This window comes from Epinephelus lanceolatus, chromosome 12, assembly GCF_041903045.1.
Source record: "Epinephelus lanceolatus isolate andai-2023 chromosome 12, ASM4190304v1, whole genome shotgun sequence".
NCBI classification, from domain to species: Eukaryota; Metazoa; Chordata; class Actinopteri; order Perciformes; family Serranidae; genus Epinephelus; species Epinephelus lanceolatus.
In genome coordinates, this window is record NC_135745.1 from 26,414,469 (window position 1) to 26,434,287 (window position 19,819).

A 19,819-nucleotide genomic window follows, 5' to 3' on the forward strand; every position below is an offset into this window, starting at 1 on the left:
TCACTCAGCTTCACTCAGCTGCCCGATATACCCGCTGCTTCTTCCCACATTAACCTGAATAACAGACCAGGGCTCGGTGAGCCGCTAGCTGGGAAGCTAGCGGAGGCTAACTGGCTGTGTTAGCAGCTGAGTGAAGTGGAGCATGAGGAGGAAGCACCGGTTAGCCCCCGCTTTCACTGCAGGCAGATTCACTCGCCACAGGGGCGAGGAAATAAAACCTAAACAGCCACCTTAGTTTAGCAGTTAGCGATGTCTTTCACTCACTCTCGGTCTCTGCTGTGTTTAGCTATTTCCCTGCTTTCCTGTTAGCGTTAGCACTACTCGGCTGCCACGCTAACGCTCCAACTCCAACTGAGCCGGGAGCCGGGCTCACGGTCTCACAGAGAAGAGTTGGAACGTTAGCATGTCAGCCCATTAGTGCTAACGTCCCCACGCTTCTCCGCCAGGCTCAGTGAATCAGAGCTGAGAAGCGTGGGGACGTTAGCGTTAGCACTAGTCGGCTGCCATGCTAACGTTCCAGGAGCCTGCTTCTCGGCTTCAGTGAGCTCTAGCGTGGGGACATTAGCGTTAGCACTAGTTGGCTGCCATGCTAACGTTCCGGGAGCCTGCTTAAGCGTGGGGACGTTAGCGTTAGCACTAGTCAGCTGCCATGCTAACGTTCCAACTCTTCTCGGCTCATGGAGAAGAGAGGAATGTTAGCGTTAGCTCCCAGAGTTAGCACTAGAGCTACTACGGCTACTGGAGTAGCTTGCAGCTATGGAGCGCTTCTACCAGCTCTTCTAGTCACTGAGCCTCGCCTCCATCTCAGCAAATATATTACATTTATTACAGGTACCATCATCATTGAAGTAGGCAGGGGAATAGCTAAACACAGCCGCCAGGCTGCCCGCCAGGCTACATTTTACAATGCTAACTGCAAATGTTAGCTGGGCTGCCGGGCTACTCACCTAACACAACCGAAATGCCTGACCCATTGCTGGGACCGAGTCGCTAATAACTCAAGCTCCGGACATTAACCCATGCTACGATTGTAACATTAAATTTAATTGAATCGACATAGCGACATGTGCTTAACGTTATGTTGACTTTATGTTGTACCTGTCCAGGAGAAGAAGAGCTAGCTCCGAGTCAGATTGTAGCCCCTTTAGCTCTTGCAGTGCTCTCCACCTTGGAAATGCAAGGCCAATGTTAATCCGAGTTCTGTCCCTTTCTTTATCCGACAACTTCTTCGCCAACAACCGTTGTTTCTTTAGAGGTAATGTCAGATCCTGGTCGTCTTCAGGTGGACGTTCCGCTCTCTGCCATTTATAGGGAGGGAGGGCCAAGGGCTCCGAGAGGAGGGGGGGTTTCACATGAGCGCGCAGCCGGACCGGCTTGTAAACAATGGGCTGGAGATCAATACAGAGAGGGAGTGTGAGGTCATGCTATACTCCAGATGAAATTACGCCTCTAGTTCTTCACATAGCATTTTTTTAATTCCTTCAATCTAGAAATGATGAATTTCGCTTATTGCTCCTTTAAAGTTCCGCATATTTAAGGGTGGACTGCTTTGAGTTAGAGGCTGTCTGCTGATAGTGTCCTCGGCTAATCAGTCAGATCCACTCCTCGCTCCTCGACAGCGCCACCCTCTCACTCACAAATGGTCACTTTTGGTTCCAAAAAAACACAACCAAAATGCCAAACTCAAGGCTTCAAAACGGGAGACCACAAACCTGTGGATGATGTCACGGTAGCTACGTGCATTATTTTATACAGCCTGTGACTTTTAACATCATAAATGTTGACTTTAACATTATTAACTAACCTGTGATGAAGTGTTTACCACACATGTACATGTATGGACTGGCTGCGTCCAACAGTATAGACCTTTGTAGGACTGTTTTCCTAATCCTGCTCCCGCTGGATTTCTGACCATTATTGCCTGCTCCTGAAGAGTGTGTTATCTTTTCCCGCCCATTCCCGTAGGATATGTGTCAGCCCCCGAACAGTCTGACCATACATGCCCACACAATAGATTGATAATCAGTAGAGTGAGTCTCCTCCTATCCTGCAGAGAGAACACATGATTTACTGTAGCATTAAGTGATATATGAATACCTGTCAGTAAAGAGAATTTAATTGTGCATAATTACATTTAAAATTAGTTATTGTGCTATCTCTGAGATTCAGTGTAATAATCTTGAGATATTCCTCCAAATATCCAACTTGCCTTCCTTTTCTTTTTTATTGTGATGTCTTATCTTCTTTCTGCTTCACATGTTGACGTCTCTATCCTTCATGTAAGTGCTGCTTAAAAATGTTTAGTTTAAAATGTGCACGACGCAAAACCTAGTTCCTAACTCAATAAATACATGGATAAATAATTTAGCTCATCAAGGATAAAATGTAAGGGTCAGTCCCAATTCTCTTCCCTTTACCTTACCCCTTGGTTTCAAGTGCACTCGCCAGATAGATTCCCCTCAACAATGAAGGGGTAGGGAATTTTACCCAGGAATTGGGACGCCACTTCATGGAAATTAGCGTAACAGATGTGTTCACCTACGTCACGCGTATCGTCAACGTAGGCTTCAAGGAGAACTCTGTAGATATTCATGTTGGCTACATCGTGAATTAGCGATTTCCAAGCATTCGTATTCTAACTCAACGCTTACAGTTAACAATGCATATGCAGAAACCAAACATGTTCCGACATATTTTGGAATTTTTGCATGTTTATTTGCGAAAATGGTACTTATAATTGTGCATTGGCTTTCTTATTAAGGCTGCCATCTTCCTGGAAAACTCACCTGGCTGGATAGTTTTGCAATGCATCCTGTGAAATTCAGTCTTCCCCTCATTTGAGATGGGTTCGTAAGCCCTTCAAATTAAGTGGGGATTTTAAGGGCTGAAAAGCACTTCCCTAAAGTTTGGGACGCCCTAGCCCTTTGCGGGAATGTGCAAAAACAAGGGCTAGGGCCAATTTTGAGGGGAAGTGTGAGTATTGGGATGGACCATGTGATCGAGTTGATGTGCAATTACTTCACTGTTTCCTCGTCGGTATTTCTGTGGCGATCTCGCTAGGCTCGACTTTTGTTTCGTAAGTGTCTGAGGCTGAAGCTGGTGGTCGTTAAGACGGTCTGAGAGACGTATGAAGGACTTTAAGAGCTTTGGGAAACTCTTTTCATGACAAGCAGCCAACGAGGTATTTTATTTAACTGTGTTTCTTATTTTCGCGCTGACAGCCATTTTGTCTTCATTTCTGTCATGCTACACTTTGTACACTGTATTGATGCATTTTCTGTTATGTTCTTAAAAATAGTTTTCACCATGTGAGAAGAAGGAGATGCTTCAGAGAGACAGGAGTGAAAGTAGCTGCACTTCATGTTAATTAATCTCTGGGACCTGCATGTTTATTTATTTTGTGACCGCCTGCTCCCATGGCAAAGACAAAACTGCCTGTTCCTGTGAGATTTGTGTTAGGACCTGCTGGATCCCAATCCCAGTGCAGTCCTCTATCCCACAGTTTACCATTTTCATCTTCTCTGCAAATGGCTTAAAGCCATGTGTCTCTTCTTTTACTGTCCTTCACTCTTTGGGGAATTAAAGGAAACCATTAACTGTATTTTTTTTTTGTGTTTTTTGATGTGCAAAACACAACACTCAGCTTTTAGGCATGGTGACACTCCTTTTGTCAAATTGGCACTGGCACTTAAAGCGCTTGTTTTCACCCAAAGGGGGACATGATCGTGCTGTTGACAGGAAATTGACATGTGCCTGCTCTCAAGAAGTAGGATTCATAAAACAGAATCAGGTGAACATGCTACTTGTATATTGAAAAGAATGTGTATGCACATTTTTGTCTTTGTGAGTGCACCAAGTTTTTGTCATAAGTTTTATGTAGCTGGCCCCGGGACGTTTTTGTGATGAAGTGATGCAATTTACTTTTTTTTGTTTGGTGTTGTTGCTGACATTTCTTCTCAAACTGCCTCATCTACTGTGCCTCTATTGCAATAGTTGATTTCTTCACATTTCTTAGTGTAACTTTCAATGTGTGCCCTGGAGAAATTGTGTGAAATTGCTACATTCAGCTGTGGGTTATTACATTTGCAGGTAAAAAGCAAAAGCGTAGTGTTTACTCTATGACCTACATAACTAACAGGTCATTAATAAGAGCAATGTTTGTTTTTTAACGGCTGTTTTTTCGGGAAAATACAGCCAGTATCTTGGATTTCAGTGAACACAGTGTTGAGTGCAGTTTGAATTACAGAGTGTGTTCACAGTGGGTGCTCTTTAGAAAACCTTAACAACATTAAATCCTCTCTTAACTCCAACAGCGTGTCGAGGCCATTTAGTCAATACAAGTTTCATTGGCCCTTTTCCCAAACTAGTCCCCTGCCACATTTACAGAATGTCACTCCATATAAGGTGACAGTTGTAGCTGCAATGCTCATGCTAATGCTCTCTATTTAATTGATTCAAGGAATTAACAGTAATATCCACTTGCAGACATGTTCCAATCAATCAAACAAGGGTCAATACCTGAAATCCTGTGTTGTAATAAGCTGTCAATAAGCCGAAGGTTTCTGGTTTTCTTCATATGTTAGTTTAATTAGCAAAAATTCTAACTAGGAAGTGCCCAGATCTGACTCATCCAAAGCTTCCAAATTTGACCACACAAATAAATATATGACCCATTGCTCGATGGTGCGTCATTATGAAAAGTTCCTCAAACTAAATGAAACTAAAATAAAGTTTCCTTCCAAAGTAAAGCATAAGCACTTACTGACCCATGCCATTGGTTGTCAATGCTTTTTATAACTGTTACATGTGACGATTACAGAAATGACTCATATGACTGTTCTGTTCTGCTACTGCTTTGGCTGATGTTGCTTAGGCTGAGTCACTAAAACAGCATGCAGGAAAAAAAATCACAGTCATGGTTAGTCATGGTTACAGGAAAACAACACTGATTTTCGGGTAAGAACACTGTGTGACTTTGATGTGGAGAGAGATGTGGAGTCCTACTAACTGGCAACATTTTTAACCATGAATTCTGTTGTTTTATGGGGGACTGCCCTTTGTTCTGAGGGGTCGTAATCCCGAAGCCCCAGTAGTCCAAAATATGTGCCACTGGACCAAAAGCCCATTTGTCCAACAACATGCTACCCTCCGAAAGTCTGTTCCTCCAACAGCACTCTCCCAGACAGAAACATAAGGCTGGTTATTATGCAGAATGACTCATCTGACCTTTGACTAAGGTGAAGGCATGACCTGCCCTAGGCTCTGATCACACAGACAGAATTTTGGAGGTTGCAACACGCAAGGTGCATTGCACTGCCTTATTTTAAAAAATTGAATACCACTGTGCCTTTTTATTGTTGCCAGGCAACCATCCCATCATGTCCTTAAACTAACCTCCCCGTGTAATCAATATACTGCTTTTTTGTTTTGTTTTGTTTTTCACGCTGATTAGTGGCTAGTTCCTAAAATGTTGAGGCAGAGGGTACTCGCTGTAGCTCTGGTTGAGGGTGAGAGGCTGTCGGCAAATAGTTTGTTGGGCACAGTGAAACAGAGATCTGTGTGGGTACATGAGACCCTAATAAAGAGGGTGGATCATGGGGAGTACCACCAGTTGGTCCAGGAGCTTCACCCCGATTTTAGGATGCACAGGGGCAGTTTGACAACCTGCTGTCTATTGTCGGGCTGTATAGCTCTGGGTATCGAGCAGCCGCTACCACCAGTTTCTCCTCCATTGTTTACCACCTGTAAACTTGTTGTTGTTACAGCCACAGAAGACCCACCTCTCAAATCATCCAACTGAACAATGGGAAAAAGATGATGATAAAAGAGATTACGTGGGGCACTTTTCTGCCCCGAGTTGAAGTTATTTCAACTAAAGGAGTTCAGAGTGCTGCAGGGCCTTATTCTGCTTCAGAGAGCGCTGCTGTTCTTTGTTGGTTGGGTTGGTCAGGTTTAGGCATGAGGACTGCAATTGGTTAAGGTTAGGATAAGAATATTATGGTAAGCCAATCAGAGGCAGAGTAGGGCGGATCATGCCATAATACGAAGATTGGGAGACATCATCCTGCGTAATAATTAGTCGTGCTTCTCTCTGGGAAATCAGATCGGTCATGATCATGTCAGCACAGAGCAACTGATGTTGTTACCAAGCAACAGTAAACATTCTAGCCCTTGAGGCTAACGTTAGCTAGCATACTACTGATGACAGATATTAAAACTGACTCTCTGAGTCATTAAAATCTGTTTTTGTCCCCTTGCAAACTTTTGTAAAGTTTCTCCTTATGTGCGTGACGCAACCCAACTTCAAAATCAGGTAGGATTTTAAAACTCTGACAGTCTGAGCCCGGCCTAAACCAATCCAGACCTTGATTATGGTGATGGCAGATCATAAAACATTCACATGAAAATGTTTGCCTATTGGCAAGATGACATTACTTGTCAGTAGAGTTATCCACAGATCAAAAAAACTAAAATCTGAACTGAGCTGACCCGAGTAAGTTGTAGCCTGAAACCGGCCTATCTGAGATCATCACATGAAAAACTGAGCCTGAGCCCCCCCTCAGGCTCCCTCTCCTTCTCTTCCTGCAAAGAGAGAAGGAGAGGGAGCTGCTACCTGGGAGATGACCTTATATCCACCTTTGGCTAACTTCAACTTAATTATCACCACCTCCATCTTCTCACATTTTCTTCTCTCTGACCTGGTTAACAGTAACACTGACATTGACAGCTCTCTAACGCCATCCCCTCCGTTTGTCTGACTAGGCCGATCATTGGTCAAAAGCCACCAGGCTACAGCAAAAGAAACAAGAGATATAAAACAATCAATATATAATATCTATAATATATGTTGAATTTACATTTTACATAAATATTAATAAAATACATTAAGGGTAGTAAAGTGCTCCCTCACCAACCCACCCGCACATTTTCGGCCCGAACACGGTCTGACCTTTCAGGCTTTTTGGGACACCTTGGGCTTGGGATGAGATTAAGAGCTCTACAGCCCCGTTTCCACCAAACACTTCAGACATGTTACCTAGATCCTAGGTCCGTTAAGTGTTTCCACTGCAAACAGTACCCTTAAATGTGGGCGGTGTTGTTGTCACTCACTGCTCCGTCTAGCACTCACTGTATTTCGTCATTACTGGTGACACAGAGGGAAGTCTGCACCTCGTTTATCGTCCACAGAACTCGGCTGCATGCCGACATTTTCAGAACAAAATAGAACAGGCTGCAGTGAGAGTCTCTTTCTATGGGATATTTAAAAATAGCGGGTTTGTGCATTTAGTCCTTCTCAGGCAAGCGCAGCCGGCTGGAGCCCACAGGACTGATGCTCCACGATGCTTTTCTTTTTTCATGTGAGGATAAGAATATATGCATTTCACATCGAAGCTAATGTATATATTTTAAACGCTTGAAGATCCACTCATTACTAAAAGTATATCTCATCCAAGAGAGAATAAAAACTAACGTAATGGTCAAGGTTGTTATATTGAAATTTGAAGTGTGCCGATGGATTCACGTCGTTATTTTACGAATTGAGTAACGTTACAAGTTAACGTCCTACCTTAAAAGTTGCCGGCAGTCGGCCCACTGAATTGAGTTTTTTTCTCTGTCTACAGCTGCTGTGAGAGGCAGCAAAACATCATTTCATATATTTATAGCTATAGTTTGCCAATGTAGAACTTGCCAAGGTATGAACAGTGGTTACATGAGCCTCAAAACCAGCCACAACTCAGCCCTGAGCAGAGTGACCGTCCTCTATTGACCAATCAACAGACTGCAGCGTTCACAGCTCCACCTTTTAGTACCAGATCTGTGTGCTAGGTACCCCAACAGAGGGGGGACCAAAAATGGGGACAATACGGAATGGTCCCATTGGTACCATCCACAACTTTTCACAGTGGAAATGCACTGCTTGGTGGAAACGGGGCTTACTTGTCGGTGCCTTTGAAAAACAAAAGAGGCTTACAAAAATGATTTTGATAACTACTTACTGGAAACAGCTTCAACCAACCAGAAACAAAGTGTGATTTATATGTGGGCACACAGAAGTTACACCCTTTGTTGAAGTATCCATCCACCTCAACTCGCTCCCTATGATGTTTCACTGCTTTATAAATCAGTCACCTGACTTTTGCCTTCGTCTCAGGCAGACAGAAGTCATGATTCTCAGGGCTGCTGGAGGTTCTTGTCAGGTAAACTTTAATACAGGTCATATCAGACATTTGAGCAAACAGCTTTCTTAAAAGTGATAAAGTGATACCAAATTCCCCCAAACACTTGAACTGACTGCTCAAAACTTTTGCTTGCGGTAGACTTCTCCTTCAAGTGGATCAAGTTTTACCACCTACAGCATCAGCTATCTGTCAGTCAAAGTCTGAACGTCTTGTATCAAGAGCTGTTTCAGGTGGAACACAAGAGTTATTAAAAAATTTCTCTGTTGTGTGCTGAGTCCACTGTCAGAGGAGCCAATTGTATCTTTGTCTTTCCTATGATGGATTTCTGCCTGAGAGATTTTTGAACACTGGTATGAAATGTTTAAACTATAAAGAATTGTTTTTTGTCCTCAGTTCTGAGATACTGACAGCCAAACCGTATGTTTACTGTTGATTTTTTTTTGGCCAGTTGCTGTATTTGTGGGAATATGATAAAAGCGATTCGAAACATCAAAAATAATCCTGGATTTCAAGGTACATCGCCAATAGCTGTTCTTGACAAAATCTGCATTTGGATAGCTCCCTCATATTTTCTTCAAGCAGACACTTCTCACACCCACATTTTCACCTTGCCTAATAAGGGATAATTTCTAATATTGATTTATTAAAGAAAGGAAAGATAAGACAGATGAATACAAATGATAGTGCTGCACAAAAGTGTTGAAGCTCCGTAAAGGGAAACATGCAATTTTTAAAGCCAAACATAAATATAAAATCTGCCTTTCACTGCCTTCTCCAATTTATTTTTTGTACGATAAACCAGAGCAATTTGATGTTTTCCCTGAGCCAAAAAAACACTGATCCAGAAAAATTATTATATGCTTTGTTGTTTAGAAAGCAACAGACGGTAAAAACGGTGCCCCATGTGCTGAAGGAAAATAAAAAAAATCACATTAAAAACAGTGTGAATCAGGCTTGCTTTGAAGCTCTGCGTACTCCACTGTACCTCCCAGAGTGGCAGAGAGGAGGAGGTGGGTGCCATATTTCTTGATTAGACTCTCTGTAATCGTCTGGAGGGTTGGCCGCCTCCCCAGCTGGCGGATGGTGTGCATGAAGTCGGGGTCGAGGGGCAGAGCCAGACCGCCGCTGCCACCAAAACCGTCCCGCTTCTCCACCGCCAGGCTGTTGACCTTCCATCGACCAAACTCCCTGGAGACACAACAACACACACACATGCACAGAGACATTTGCTCACTTGGTTTTCAGCCTTTAGTGGTGTATGAGGCCCCAGGTGGCTTTTTAACAAGCTGTGTAGAAAGCAAAGGATGAGGTGGGTCTGTGTTACATACATCACAACATTATATATAATCCTGTACAGTCTATTGACCACACACACATGCACATAAATCATTAACACGCGGTGAAGCTGTAATGTTTCCCCCGGGGAGCTCTAATAACATGCCTTTGAAAATGCCTATGTATAAGACAACAACTACCTTCTTGTATTTTTTCTTTACCAGAGGGAGTACAAGATAAGTGTTGGCAAACAGGTTGTGGCCAGTTTTTTTATCCACTGTTAGATTTTTATTTTTCCCCTGAGAATCACATTAAGTCTATTAAGGCAACGATGTGTTCATTCGCATTGATCGATATTGGAAGTTATTTAACACCGTTGATACATTATACAAGTGGGTTGTTGTTGTTGTTGAGGCTTGACATCGTTTGCTTTGGTGCACTCAAATCTGCTTTTGTACTGCTACGACTCGGAGCAGAAGCTCAGCATTTTAGTCATTTATCCAGCACTTTATCTTTTCATTTCAATTGTCTGTTCACTTGATAACTCTTTTTGATGCACTCTTAACCATAGCTAAGGCACTGAGGTCATGTCCTCGTTATTTTGTCAGAAAATTTGGGGGTTTTATAGCAACCTGGAGGGAGTGTTACATTCCTGAGGGACACTGTGGCTCAGGAAGCTCCAGCATGCATGTCGAAGTATTCTTGAGCAAGATACTGAACCCCAATTTGCTCCCGATGCCTGTTTCATTGGTGTGTAAATGTGTTTAAACTGAGTTGCAGGTGGCACCTTGTATGGTAGCTTCGGCCACCAATGTATGAATGTGTGTGTGAATGGGTGAATGTGACTCGTAGTGTAAGAAGCACCTTGAATGGTCGGAAGACTAGAAAGGTGCTACAAGTGTAGGTCCATGTATCATGCAGATCCACATTCTCAGTCGCTCCCAGGATGTCAGAATTCACCGCTTGGCTGCCATCTGTGTGAGATGCACAGGGCTTTCCGCCAACTCAAATGTAAACCCATCCGTGTCATTATTAGACACTGAGAGCAGCAGATGTAGTTTAAAGAGCGTAAAAGAAGTAAGATCATATGGGCCACTTAGAGTTGAAGTTATTTTTGAGGAGTTCAGAGCACTCTGGCAAAAACCCCAGGGGCCTAGAGCACAGAAACTGCACTGTCTTTTTCTAACCTCAAATATTAATGTTATTATGAAATGTTTAAGTGCACTGTTTAGCTGTAAAATGAGAAAGTTTGTGCAGCGGCTGCCATTTTGAAAACAGTTGAGCCAAAACCAAGCACCGCCAACCAGCCGGAACAAGCCAGACCATTTAGGGTTCACACATGTATTTCAACCATAAAGCTGAAAACACACTGGCACCGCCTCCACACATAATATCAGTTAGCATGCATCAAGTGCGGCCCCCAGCGCACCCCAGACACGTCGCGCTGCAGCTCGTCAAGGGACAACCACACAAAATGATTGTTACTGAAAGATCTATACCTCTTCCACCTTTATACTGACGGGATTGAATCGTTTAAGCTCAGGATATTTCTCGATCTCAACAAGTCTCTCCTCATCCAATCTTCATTAAAAACAAAAAAGAGTAGAGCTGCCATAGGAGCAGAGAAAAAGAGCTGTGGTATGTACAATGCATTTAATTCTAGGGGCAGTAAGGTTGGAAATACGACAGTGGCGTGAAGTGCAGCAGGGCGGTGCATCTAAGAGCGCCGAGCGTGTCTAGCTGCAGGTGTGGCATAATACAATGAAAATAACAGTGGTGTAGTTTTTGACACTCCGCTCACCGGCGGTGTGTTTTGGCCTTAATTTAACTTCCATCATATGATGCCTTTGGGTCCAAAAAGACTTTTTTCTTATAGACTTACACTGTAAAAGAGCAAGTATAAAATCAGGGGATACATTTCTTTCATAACAACCCCTGCTAAATAACTTGTTTTAATATCAGGCTTTAATCCACTCAGCTTATTCAGTTCTCTTTATGAATTAATGATCTAACGCAAGACAAATGAGAAAATTTCCCAAAATATCAAATGTCAATTTGAAGAGCTCCTCGTTAAATAAGACTAGTGGTGCTCTGGTGTTAAAACTGACTTGGGCTGCCTGTCATAGCCAGACACATATGCGGATATATATACTTTTCAACCAAATTATAATTCCTTCGTTTTCAAATTAGCTGAGCTACTCCTCAATACCTCCACGTACCCCCTGGTTGGGAACCTCTTGTTATCTGTCACCGTTGTCTGAACAAGCTTGTCACAGCTTTAAATAACTCCTGCACAGATAAAACAGAACTTATTGTAATGCAGTGCTGCAACTCCCACAGCAACAGAAAGACGTAAAACCAAAATATAGTCTCACATCATCAGCTGCCATCATTTGTTATCTTGTGCCCTTTGGACACAAGTCTCACTGAACTCTAGCTATTCACAAACCGTCTGGGAGATATCGCTGCTCCTCACTCTGTCTATCCCTGCCTCCCTCCATAGCATCAGTTAATGTCTACCTCTCCCACCGTGCTGCCTGCTGCTCTGTGTACCTCCTTTTCCTTCTGGGAGGCAATCAAATCACTGCCACGAGAAAAATGATCGGCAGCGAAATAATTGGGGAACCGGGACAGTGTGGAGTGTGTCATTACAGCCAATCATTATAATGAGGGGACAGGCTCAGTGTCCGTCCCCGGTGGACAGATGGGCGTTGTGGTTCCAGCCCAGGGTTTAGCCTACAGCTATTCCATCAGCATTCACATATGACAATCACAAGGGTGTTTGCCGTAGGACTGCACTCAGCAATTCAAATACGAAGGCTTACTGTACGTACTGGAAGCAATCAATAGTGATAAAAACATCTACTATGATTGAAAACAATATGAGAGGAGCAAATGGACAGCTTAATCACATGCTGCTGCTTCATGAGTGACAGCCATGTGACGCTCATGGTGGTGTTTCAGTTATTACAGAGGTCAGAGGCAGAATAGGAGTTTAGACTCCAGGCTATGTAGAAAAATACTGAGCATCTGCAACTCTGGGTGTGTGGAAATTATATTTAGGACATATTTCTAGGAGTAAATGCCTTCTTATTATTTACCTGATACCATCTCCACAAGACATTATATGATAGGGCAAAAGGGGCAAATGAACAGATTAAAATTGACTGACAAATTGACATCTTGTTGCAGTGGTTGTTCAGCCAAAATCTGGTCTAATTTTGGAGTCTTGCTTGAAACCCTTAATCCCTAATTATTAAAGGAGCTGTGTGCAGGATTTAGTGGCATCTAGTGATGATAACTGCAGATTGCAACCAGCTGAAACTTCTCACGTGTGCCAAGCGTGAACTCCAGGTTAGAATTCCATATAGTGTTCATCGTTCAGGAGCCCTGTTACCAGGAGCAGAATTATACACAGAGGTCTCTTTCTCTCCAGTGCAAACAGACTGGGTGATGAAAACTGCTAAAACACTGAAAAGGGCTCATTTATGCTTTAACATTAGATATGTATATGGACACGGACGGACCTGTCTGTCCATACTCTGCATTCATTTCATATGTATATGAATGATATTTCATTCCCCAGAGATCATGGGGGCAGTGAAGCATAGTTTAAGCGAGATACGACTTTAGGAGATGCCGAAGATTTTAAAAATGGCAGAGCGGGACAAATTGGCAATATAGTGAAAATAATTCTTCATCCATGTCACAATGTGGACGGAGTCTACAATGCTGTCTCCATTAACAGGTGTATTATTAAGACATTCTCCACCGTCACCTCATTTGTTGTTGTCAGAAACTCCAGCACCATCTATTGGCCGTATCTATGAGGGCAGTGACGTTTACAACATTTGAAAAAGTGCATCTATTTACACACGTAAAGGGAGTATAAATGTGCCTTAAAGCAGTTTCACGTTGCCAATCAGTGTTTCTCCGATGCTGTTTGGCTCATCACAGTTGTACCGCTAGCTCAGCTCCTGCGCTGTATGCTCCCCCTTTTTTTCACCTCTGATACATTAAGATCCAGACATTTAGGAGGTTTTAACCAGGAGCTGAATTATCCATAGAGGTCTCCTCCTTGCCAAAACAAACTGATCTGGGGCCTTGTTTATAAAAAAATGCGTAGGATCCATACTAAAAACACAAACAAAAGCCAAAAATGGCGTGCACCAAAAAGTAGTCGACAACTTCTACAATCGGGCTTCCACCTCACCATCTGCATCGCCAATAACTTGTCTCCAAAATGTTCGTGAGCATGGGTCAAAGTTTCACCCATCAAGTTATTTTTTTTTTTTATAGATCAGAACTTTTGCATGGGAAGTGGCGTACGCCTCTTTCAGGCCTCATTTTGTGGGTACCCACACTGAGTGAAGCATTTTCATGTTAAAAGTTGATGTTTTGCCGACGCTGTTTGGCTCATCACAGAGGTGCTGCAAACTACAGTGGCTGAAGCGAAAACGTGAATGGCCCTGTCTACAGCCAGTGATTGGTTTGTCTTTTTTGGGTTACTATAGAAATATGGTTGTGCAACATGGCAGTAGTAGATGTAAATTGTAGGACTGAGCAAGTACACCATTATCTGTATGTGTTCACTCAACTACATAATTTGTATCCGCATCTGCAATCGGGGGAGTGTGGGTGGGCGCCTAACCAGGAGTTGTTGTTATGATTGATAGGCTGATTAGAACTTGCTATATTTATGGTTAATTATCAGAAAACTATTTACAGAACAATCTCAGAATTAGGCTTCAGATTATTTTCCATCACAAGAGTAAGAGATTGAACACAGCTGCCCAAATGAAGATTTTCCTTCATCACAAGTATGGACATTGACACATTTTACTCGGATGATACTCGTCCTCAGTGTTCATCCAAGCGTACAGCTCAAGCCTAATAAACGGCTTTTTTGAAGGTAACAAAAACACAAAGGTTCTTATTTTCAGGTGGTTATACACCAAAGAAAACACGCTTGTTATATTGTATTCCATTTCTGACAACATATCCCCCTTAATCCTACACACTGAACCTTTAAAACAGCCTTTGGTTCGAAATGCGAGCAGGTACCTTACAGGTTGAAGGATCAACTGCTTCAGGGTAAAAGACCCTCGAGCTGTAAGCCAGCCAGTACAGACGGTGGCCCGCCTTTGACAATCAGAGCTGTCCCATCCTTTGTCACTTTCAATGATTTTCACTAAATATGGAAGAGGTTTGGAAGAGAAGCAGCCTCAATTCAGGGAGGGGGGCTATTGGGACATTTATGCAGCAGGTCTATTGAAAAAAAAAATGCAGCTGTCACTGAGAGATAAACACCATAGCCTATAAGATTCCTGAGAGGAGATAACAGACCAGTTGATTCATGCACCTACAGATGCACACAAAGTATATTTTTTCGAAAGAGGAAACTTGGGCCTCGAGGCACTGATAAGTCACCTAAATGCTAAATATAATGAAAACTGCCCCAATAAACAGACTTCACAAGAATGTCTTCTTCACAGCAAGACCTGAAAACCTCAAATATGTACAGCCTAACAACTGCAAATATCAACAAAGACGAACAAAATAATAGACCCAAATATGTAACGACAATAGTGCGCTTAGTAGATTACAGATCTCCACCACCTGAGCTGATTGCTGCAACTCTAGACAGTTCTTGTAATTCCAGCAGACGTGGCACAGCACATTTCAGAAGCGTTCCAGAAACTAATAAAAATACATGCTTGTCTGTTTTTGACGGAGCTGCAGTGTGTTGCACAGAGCAGATCAAATTCTCCTGCTAACAGGCACTCTGTTTGAAACATAGATACAGTATCATTATGAGGATGAACATCTTAAACACAGCCGCAAATCTTTGATCCAAGTTGTTCATGACTGGAATCTTAAGGATATTAACTTTGTTTGTAGGCTGCAGCACAAGTGGGAAATGACAACAATAAACAAAATGAAAGACAAAAAAAAACCCTCATTGAACTACATAGCCTACTTACTCTGCAAAATCTGCAAGTCTACAACTGGACAGGCAAAAGCCCCACCTCTGAAACATTCACAGTGTGGTATGATGCTGTGCAAAGGACGAAGCAAAACTGGATTGCAGGCTGACAGTGTAGAGCTACGCCCGGTGGATTTGTCCCTCCCGGCTCCCTTACAGTTAGGATGACGGCGAAGATAACAAAATAGAAGGGATTTATTAATTTCATATCAAGCCTAACTTAAGTAGATCATAACATATTGAGTATGGAGTTAATCTGCAGACGCTTCAGCTCAAAATGAGACCAAGCTTTTCAATAGATGTCAGTTTTGAGGCATGACGAAGGCCAAAATGTGGCTTGTAGTTTTTAGCCGAGATGATTTTCACAAAACTAGCGGCCCCTACCGGATGGTTAAGAGGAGTGGCGGGTCAGCTAGGCTTGGATAGTATTTAGAAACCCTTACAGTATGATTTACAATACTTTCGAAAATGCAGACGCCTTCTCGCAACAGTGGAGAGGTCGTAACTATCTAACTTGGTGAATTAAAGTTTTATTGAGAACAAACCAGAGGTAGTGACTGTTGGAATAGTGGACTAACTAAACAAATAACAAGAGTAACTAAGACTGTTTTGGTGAGTTATATTTTGTATTTTGTTGCATTTGAGTGAAGTATGTTTTGTGATAAGTTAGCTCGTCTTAGATCGGTAAAAGAGAGGAACATGAATTCAGATGGTCAGTGGTTGTATTTCTATGTTGAATAAGGAAATAGGTGTAAGAATGTTACTTTTCTCAATATTTTGTGACTGTATTGTTTATTTATAAGAATGAAAATCCAAGAGAGCTTGAAACTTCAGAAAGGTATGAAAAAATAGATACTGCCCAAGCCTAGAGTCAGCAGTTAAAGGGATACTTTGCCAGTTTTCAGCATAATTTTTTTTACATCCTCCAGCAGAGCTTTGTTGTCTCTTGAGGATGTTGCTGGAACTACAGGCTGCACCTCTGCATGTTTGTATTGCCCGCCACCGATGCCGCTAACGTGGACACAAAGAGTATAGAAGCAGATCAAGAGACAAGTCTGCATGGGACACCAATTAGCTCACCTGGTATAGCAGGCGCCACAAGTACAAAAGGCTATGTCCTTGATGCAGTGGTGCGACGGTACCTTAATGCATGTCATCCCCCCTCTTTCTCACTCTTTTACGCTATAGCTGTCGTATCAAATAAAGGAAGAAAAGCCCCCAAAAATATCTTAAAAGATCCCAAACTCAGACCGAAATCCAATCAAACGGTAAAACTAGTGCTGATGGAATATATATCAAGATTGTGTGTTACTGCATTGCCTTTTCTCGCCTATGGTGTTTAATTTTCAGCTGTAATAGCAAGAGTTTGGGAGCAGGAAGTGGGCACCATACTGTTTCCTGAAAACAGAGGCTGAAAAAACTGAGATCAAACGGTATGATCAAATTTGAACTAAGACTCTGTTACTGTGTTGCCTTTTTCTCACCTAAAATGATTTCAGAAACATATTTGAGACTACTGTTAAACTGTAATTCGAGATTGTGTCTTACCAGCTGGCCACCATTGTTTCAGACCGACATGTTCGCATTACATCACCCACCAGCAGGTGCATTTATCAGTGTAGTATAGCGCAGTGCATTCTGATAGGTGTAGCCTATGTTTTCTCCCTCTTGAGCAAAAGCGTCCTTTTCTCTGGTCACGTAGCACCAATTGCAAAAGTATTTGCGTCTGTCTTCTGCATAGACATCCCAGTTTTATTATTAAAAGGCCATCTTTCCAGCAGTGAAATACTTCTTTAATGACGACTTTAATCACTGCAAACTCAAGAGATTCCTGAGCACACAGTCATACAAGTGCACGCAAAATATTAGGCAGATAGCTCCAGTAGTTTGCAGCTCTAGCTGCGGACAGACAGACACACACGGCCAAACACATGATTCCCTCAAGGCCACAGGAGGGCCTTGTTCCACAGGAACAGCTGGCAGAGATAATAACCATATAATGTCCTTTTCTCAGCAAGATCTAAAAAAACAACAACATTTAAACGTATATACACCCTAAAAACTGTATTAGACTACAAAATATCAACAAAGCCATCTGAAAGAAAAACATGTATGTAATAATATATCTAATTCAGACCCATCTTATTGCATGTGTGTGTAATTTAACCACAGACAGTGATGCATCCGTCTACATAATAGATTACTAACAGCTGCACAAAAGCAAAGATACAGTTCACTGCCTCTTAAGAATGCTGGTGAGGAACATTTAGACAAAGGCAGCAGCAAAGTGCAGCTCAGGGACACTGCAGGAAGTCACTGAAAGCATGGAACTGTTCACACGGTGTCAGGGAATTAACTCCTGCCTGATAATCAAATGTCAAACCCTGAAGCAGAAAGTCAGATTTTTTTCAGTCCGAATACTTAAAGGCAGGAGCAAAGGGCGCGCTCTGCATCGCTACAGTGATTCTTCAGATTTGCTCATCAGCCTGCAACTAATTCGGTGCAGGTGTTGATACCTGTGAGGGCAATCCTGAGAGTGCGCAGGTTTTCAATCCAAACACTACAGCAGCTGCTTTCACTGATTAGTTCCTCTCCGGCTCAAAGTGCTCATCAGTGAAATTATCCGGTGGCATGTTGGGTGAAATGAAAACCTGCAAAAACACTCGCAGCTCGAAACACCTGAAAGAAACATAAATACATAGAGCGCACACACAGAGAGAGAAAGCTCTCTATCTGCCTCACCTGTAGATCTTGTATCTGGTGGTGAAGCCCTGCTGGTACCTCTCCGCAGCCTCCGTGAACTCCAGTGACTGGTGGAAGGGCCCTTTATCGGACAGCAGCCAGCCCAGGGTGCCCGGGGCGCCGTCGCCTTGTCCGGCGGTGGATGCGGCTCCAGCGGCCCCGGAGGTCCAGCAGCAGCAGCAGCAGAGCCAGAGGCTGAGAGCCGCCCCCTCCCATAGCAGAGACAGCCGCTTATGACTGATTCTCTGACAGCTCATGCTTCACCCAGCGACACCTCATTCTCTCCGGACTGTGGATGAGAGGACAGAACAGTTTCACACATTTTAATGGATGGAGAAAGTAGTGCGTCGCGCATATTTTGGAGCGCAGGACGCGCACAAAATAACCCAATATGAAAGAGTAAAACAGTGCCAATATTTTTTGTAAACACTTACCTGATTTTGCAATAGAGATCAAACGATGCGCTCTCAGCAATAAGTGAACTCTGTCTTGCGAGAGCTGCGAATAAAACCTCTCCAGCTGAGTGATCCGGCCAAATTCATTAAGTCGTGATGAGTGCTTTCTTTGAAGGGCTACTCCAACTTGATTTCGGCTCTCGCTCAACTTTATTTCTGGAGACGATCCTCCCGCATCCGTGCACCATCCATCCGCTCCCGAAGTTGCAGCAGCAGCAGCAGCAGCAGCAGTGGAGGAGGCACGAGCACAGAGGAGTTCATCCCGTCCGCGCGGTCACACATATTTCCAGAATGCAAAATTTCTCCATCCTGTGCAGAAATCCCTTTTACGCACCGTATGATCCTTAAAGTTGCTGCTAAATTCTTGCTAAACGTTGCGTGTGAGCTGGTCCCCCCCTCCTCCTCCTCCTCCTCCTCTTCCTCCTCCGCTGCAGAGTGAGCTGCTGGATGAATGAGCGCCTGCTTCCACACAGAGAGCTTTTTCTTCCCCAGGTTTTTTTTTTTTACAAGTGAGAAAGCAAGAGGGCGAGCAAGTGCATCATGATGAGGGTGAACATACAGTCAGAGTGTATTCAAGTTCTGAGGTGATGATGATGATGATAGTAGTCCATCTGCCTCCTCCATCGCTCACCACCACCATTACACCTTCCTATAATTCATCCTCATTATTTGCCATCACAGCGTGTTCCTCTCTGTGTGAACGTGCCACATTAAAAGTGTTCAAATGAGCTTGATAATAGGCTAATTATCCCCCAGTGTTGTTTTTTTTTCTGCCTTTATTGTCCTGTGCCACTGCTTCAGAGCCTGCAGCTTTGCATGACTAAATGGTCCACCTTTCCTATGGTGACATGCTGGATTTACCAGTGAGAATAATTACAGGCCATTATCAGGAAACGGGTTTCTTGGATGATTCAAGTTCAAGAGTGCATCGTCATTTTGCCATCTCCACGCATTATAATTTGCATTTCGAAAAAAAAGAAGAAACCTGAGTGTAAAAGGAAATTCATAATTACACAGAAAGAAACGTTTAACCTGCAACTTGTAAACTCCGAACGCTCCAAACCTTTTTAGTGCGGATTCACATCGCTAATGGTGTTTCTCAGACAGTGATGGGCGAGACAGGTGTAGGAACAGATGCTGATGTGGATTATTTTTTCCCCACCTGCCTTTCCTCGCAGCAA

General features: G+C 43.0%; 1 protein-coding gene across 1 annotated transcript in view; it reads right to left on the minus strand.

Moving 5' to 3' along the window:
* The window catches only part of LOC117271592 (BMP/retinoic acid-inducible neural-specific protein 3-like), a 38,872-nt gene extending 20,061 nt beyond the window's left edge, over positions 1 to 18,811 (minus strand). The window contains exons 1-3 of the mRNA XM_033649872.2: positions 18,618 to 18,811; positions 18,184 to 18,472; positions 9,166 to 9,368 (exon numbers count right to left, since the gene is read on the minus strand). Of these exons, the coding sequence (XP_033505763.1) occupies positions 9,166 to 9,368; positions 18,184 to 18,440 (460 nt within the window). The 5' untranslated portion in view covers positions 18,441 to 18,472; positions 18,618 to 18,811. The remainder of the gene's footprint in view (positions 1 to 9,165; positions 9,369 to 18,183; positions 18,473 to 18,617) is intronic.
* Between the last annotated feature and the right edge of the window lie 1,008 nt (positions 18,812 to 19,819).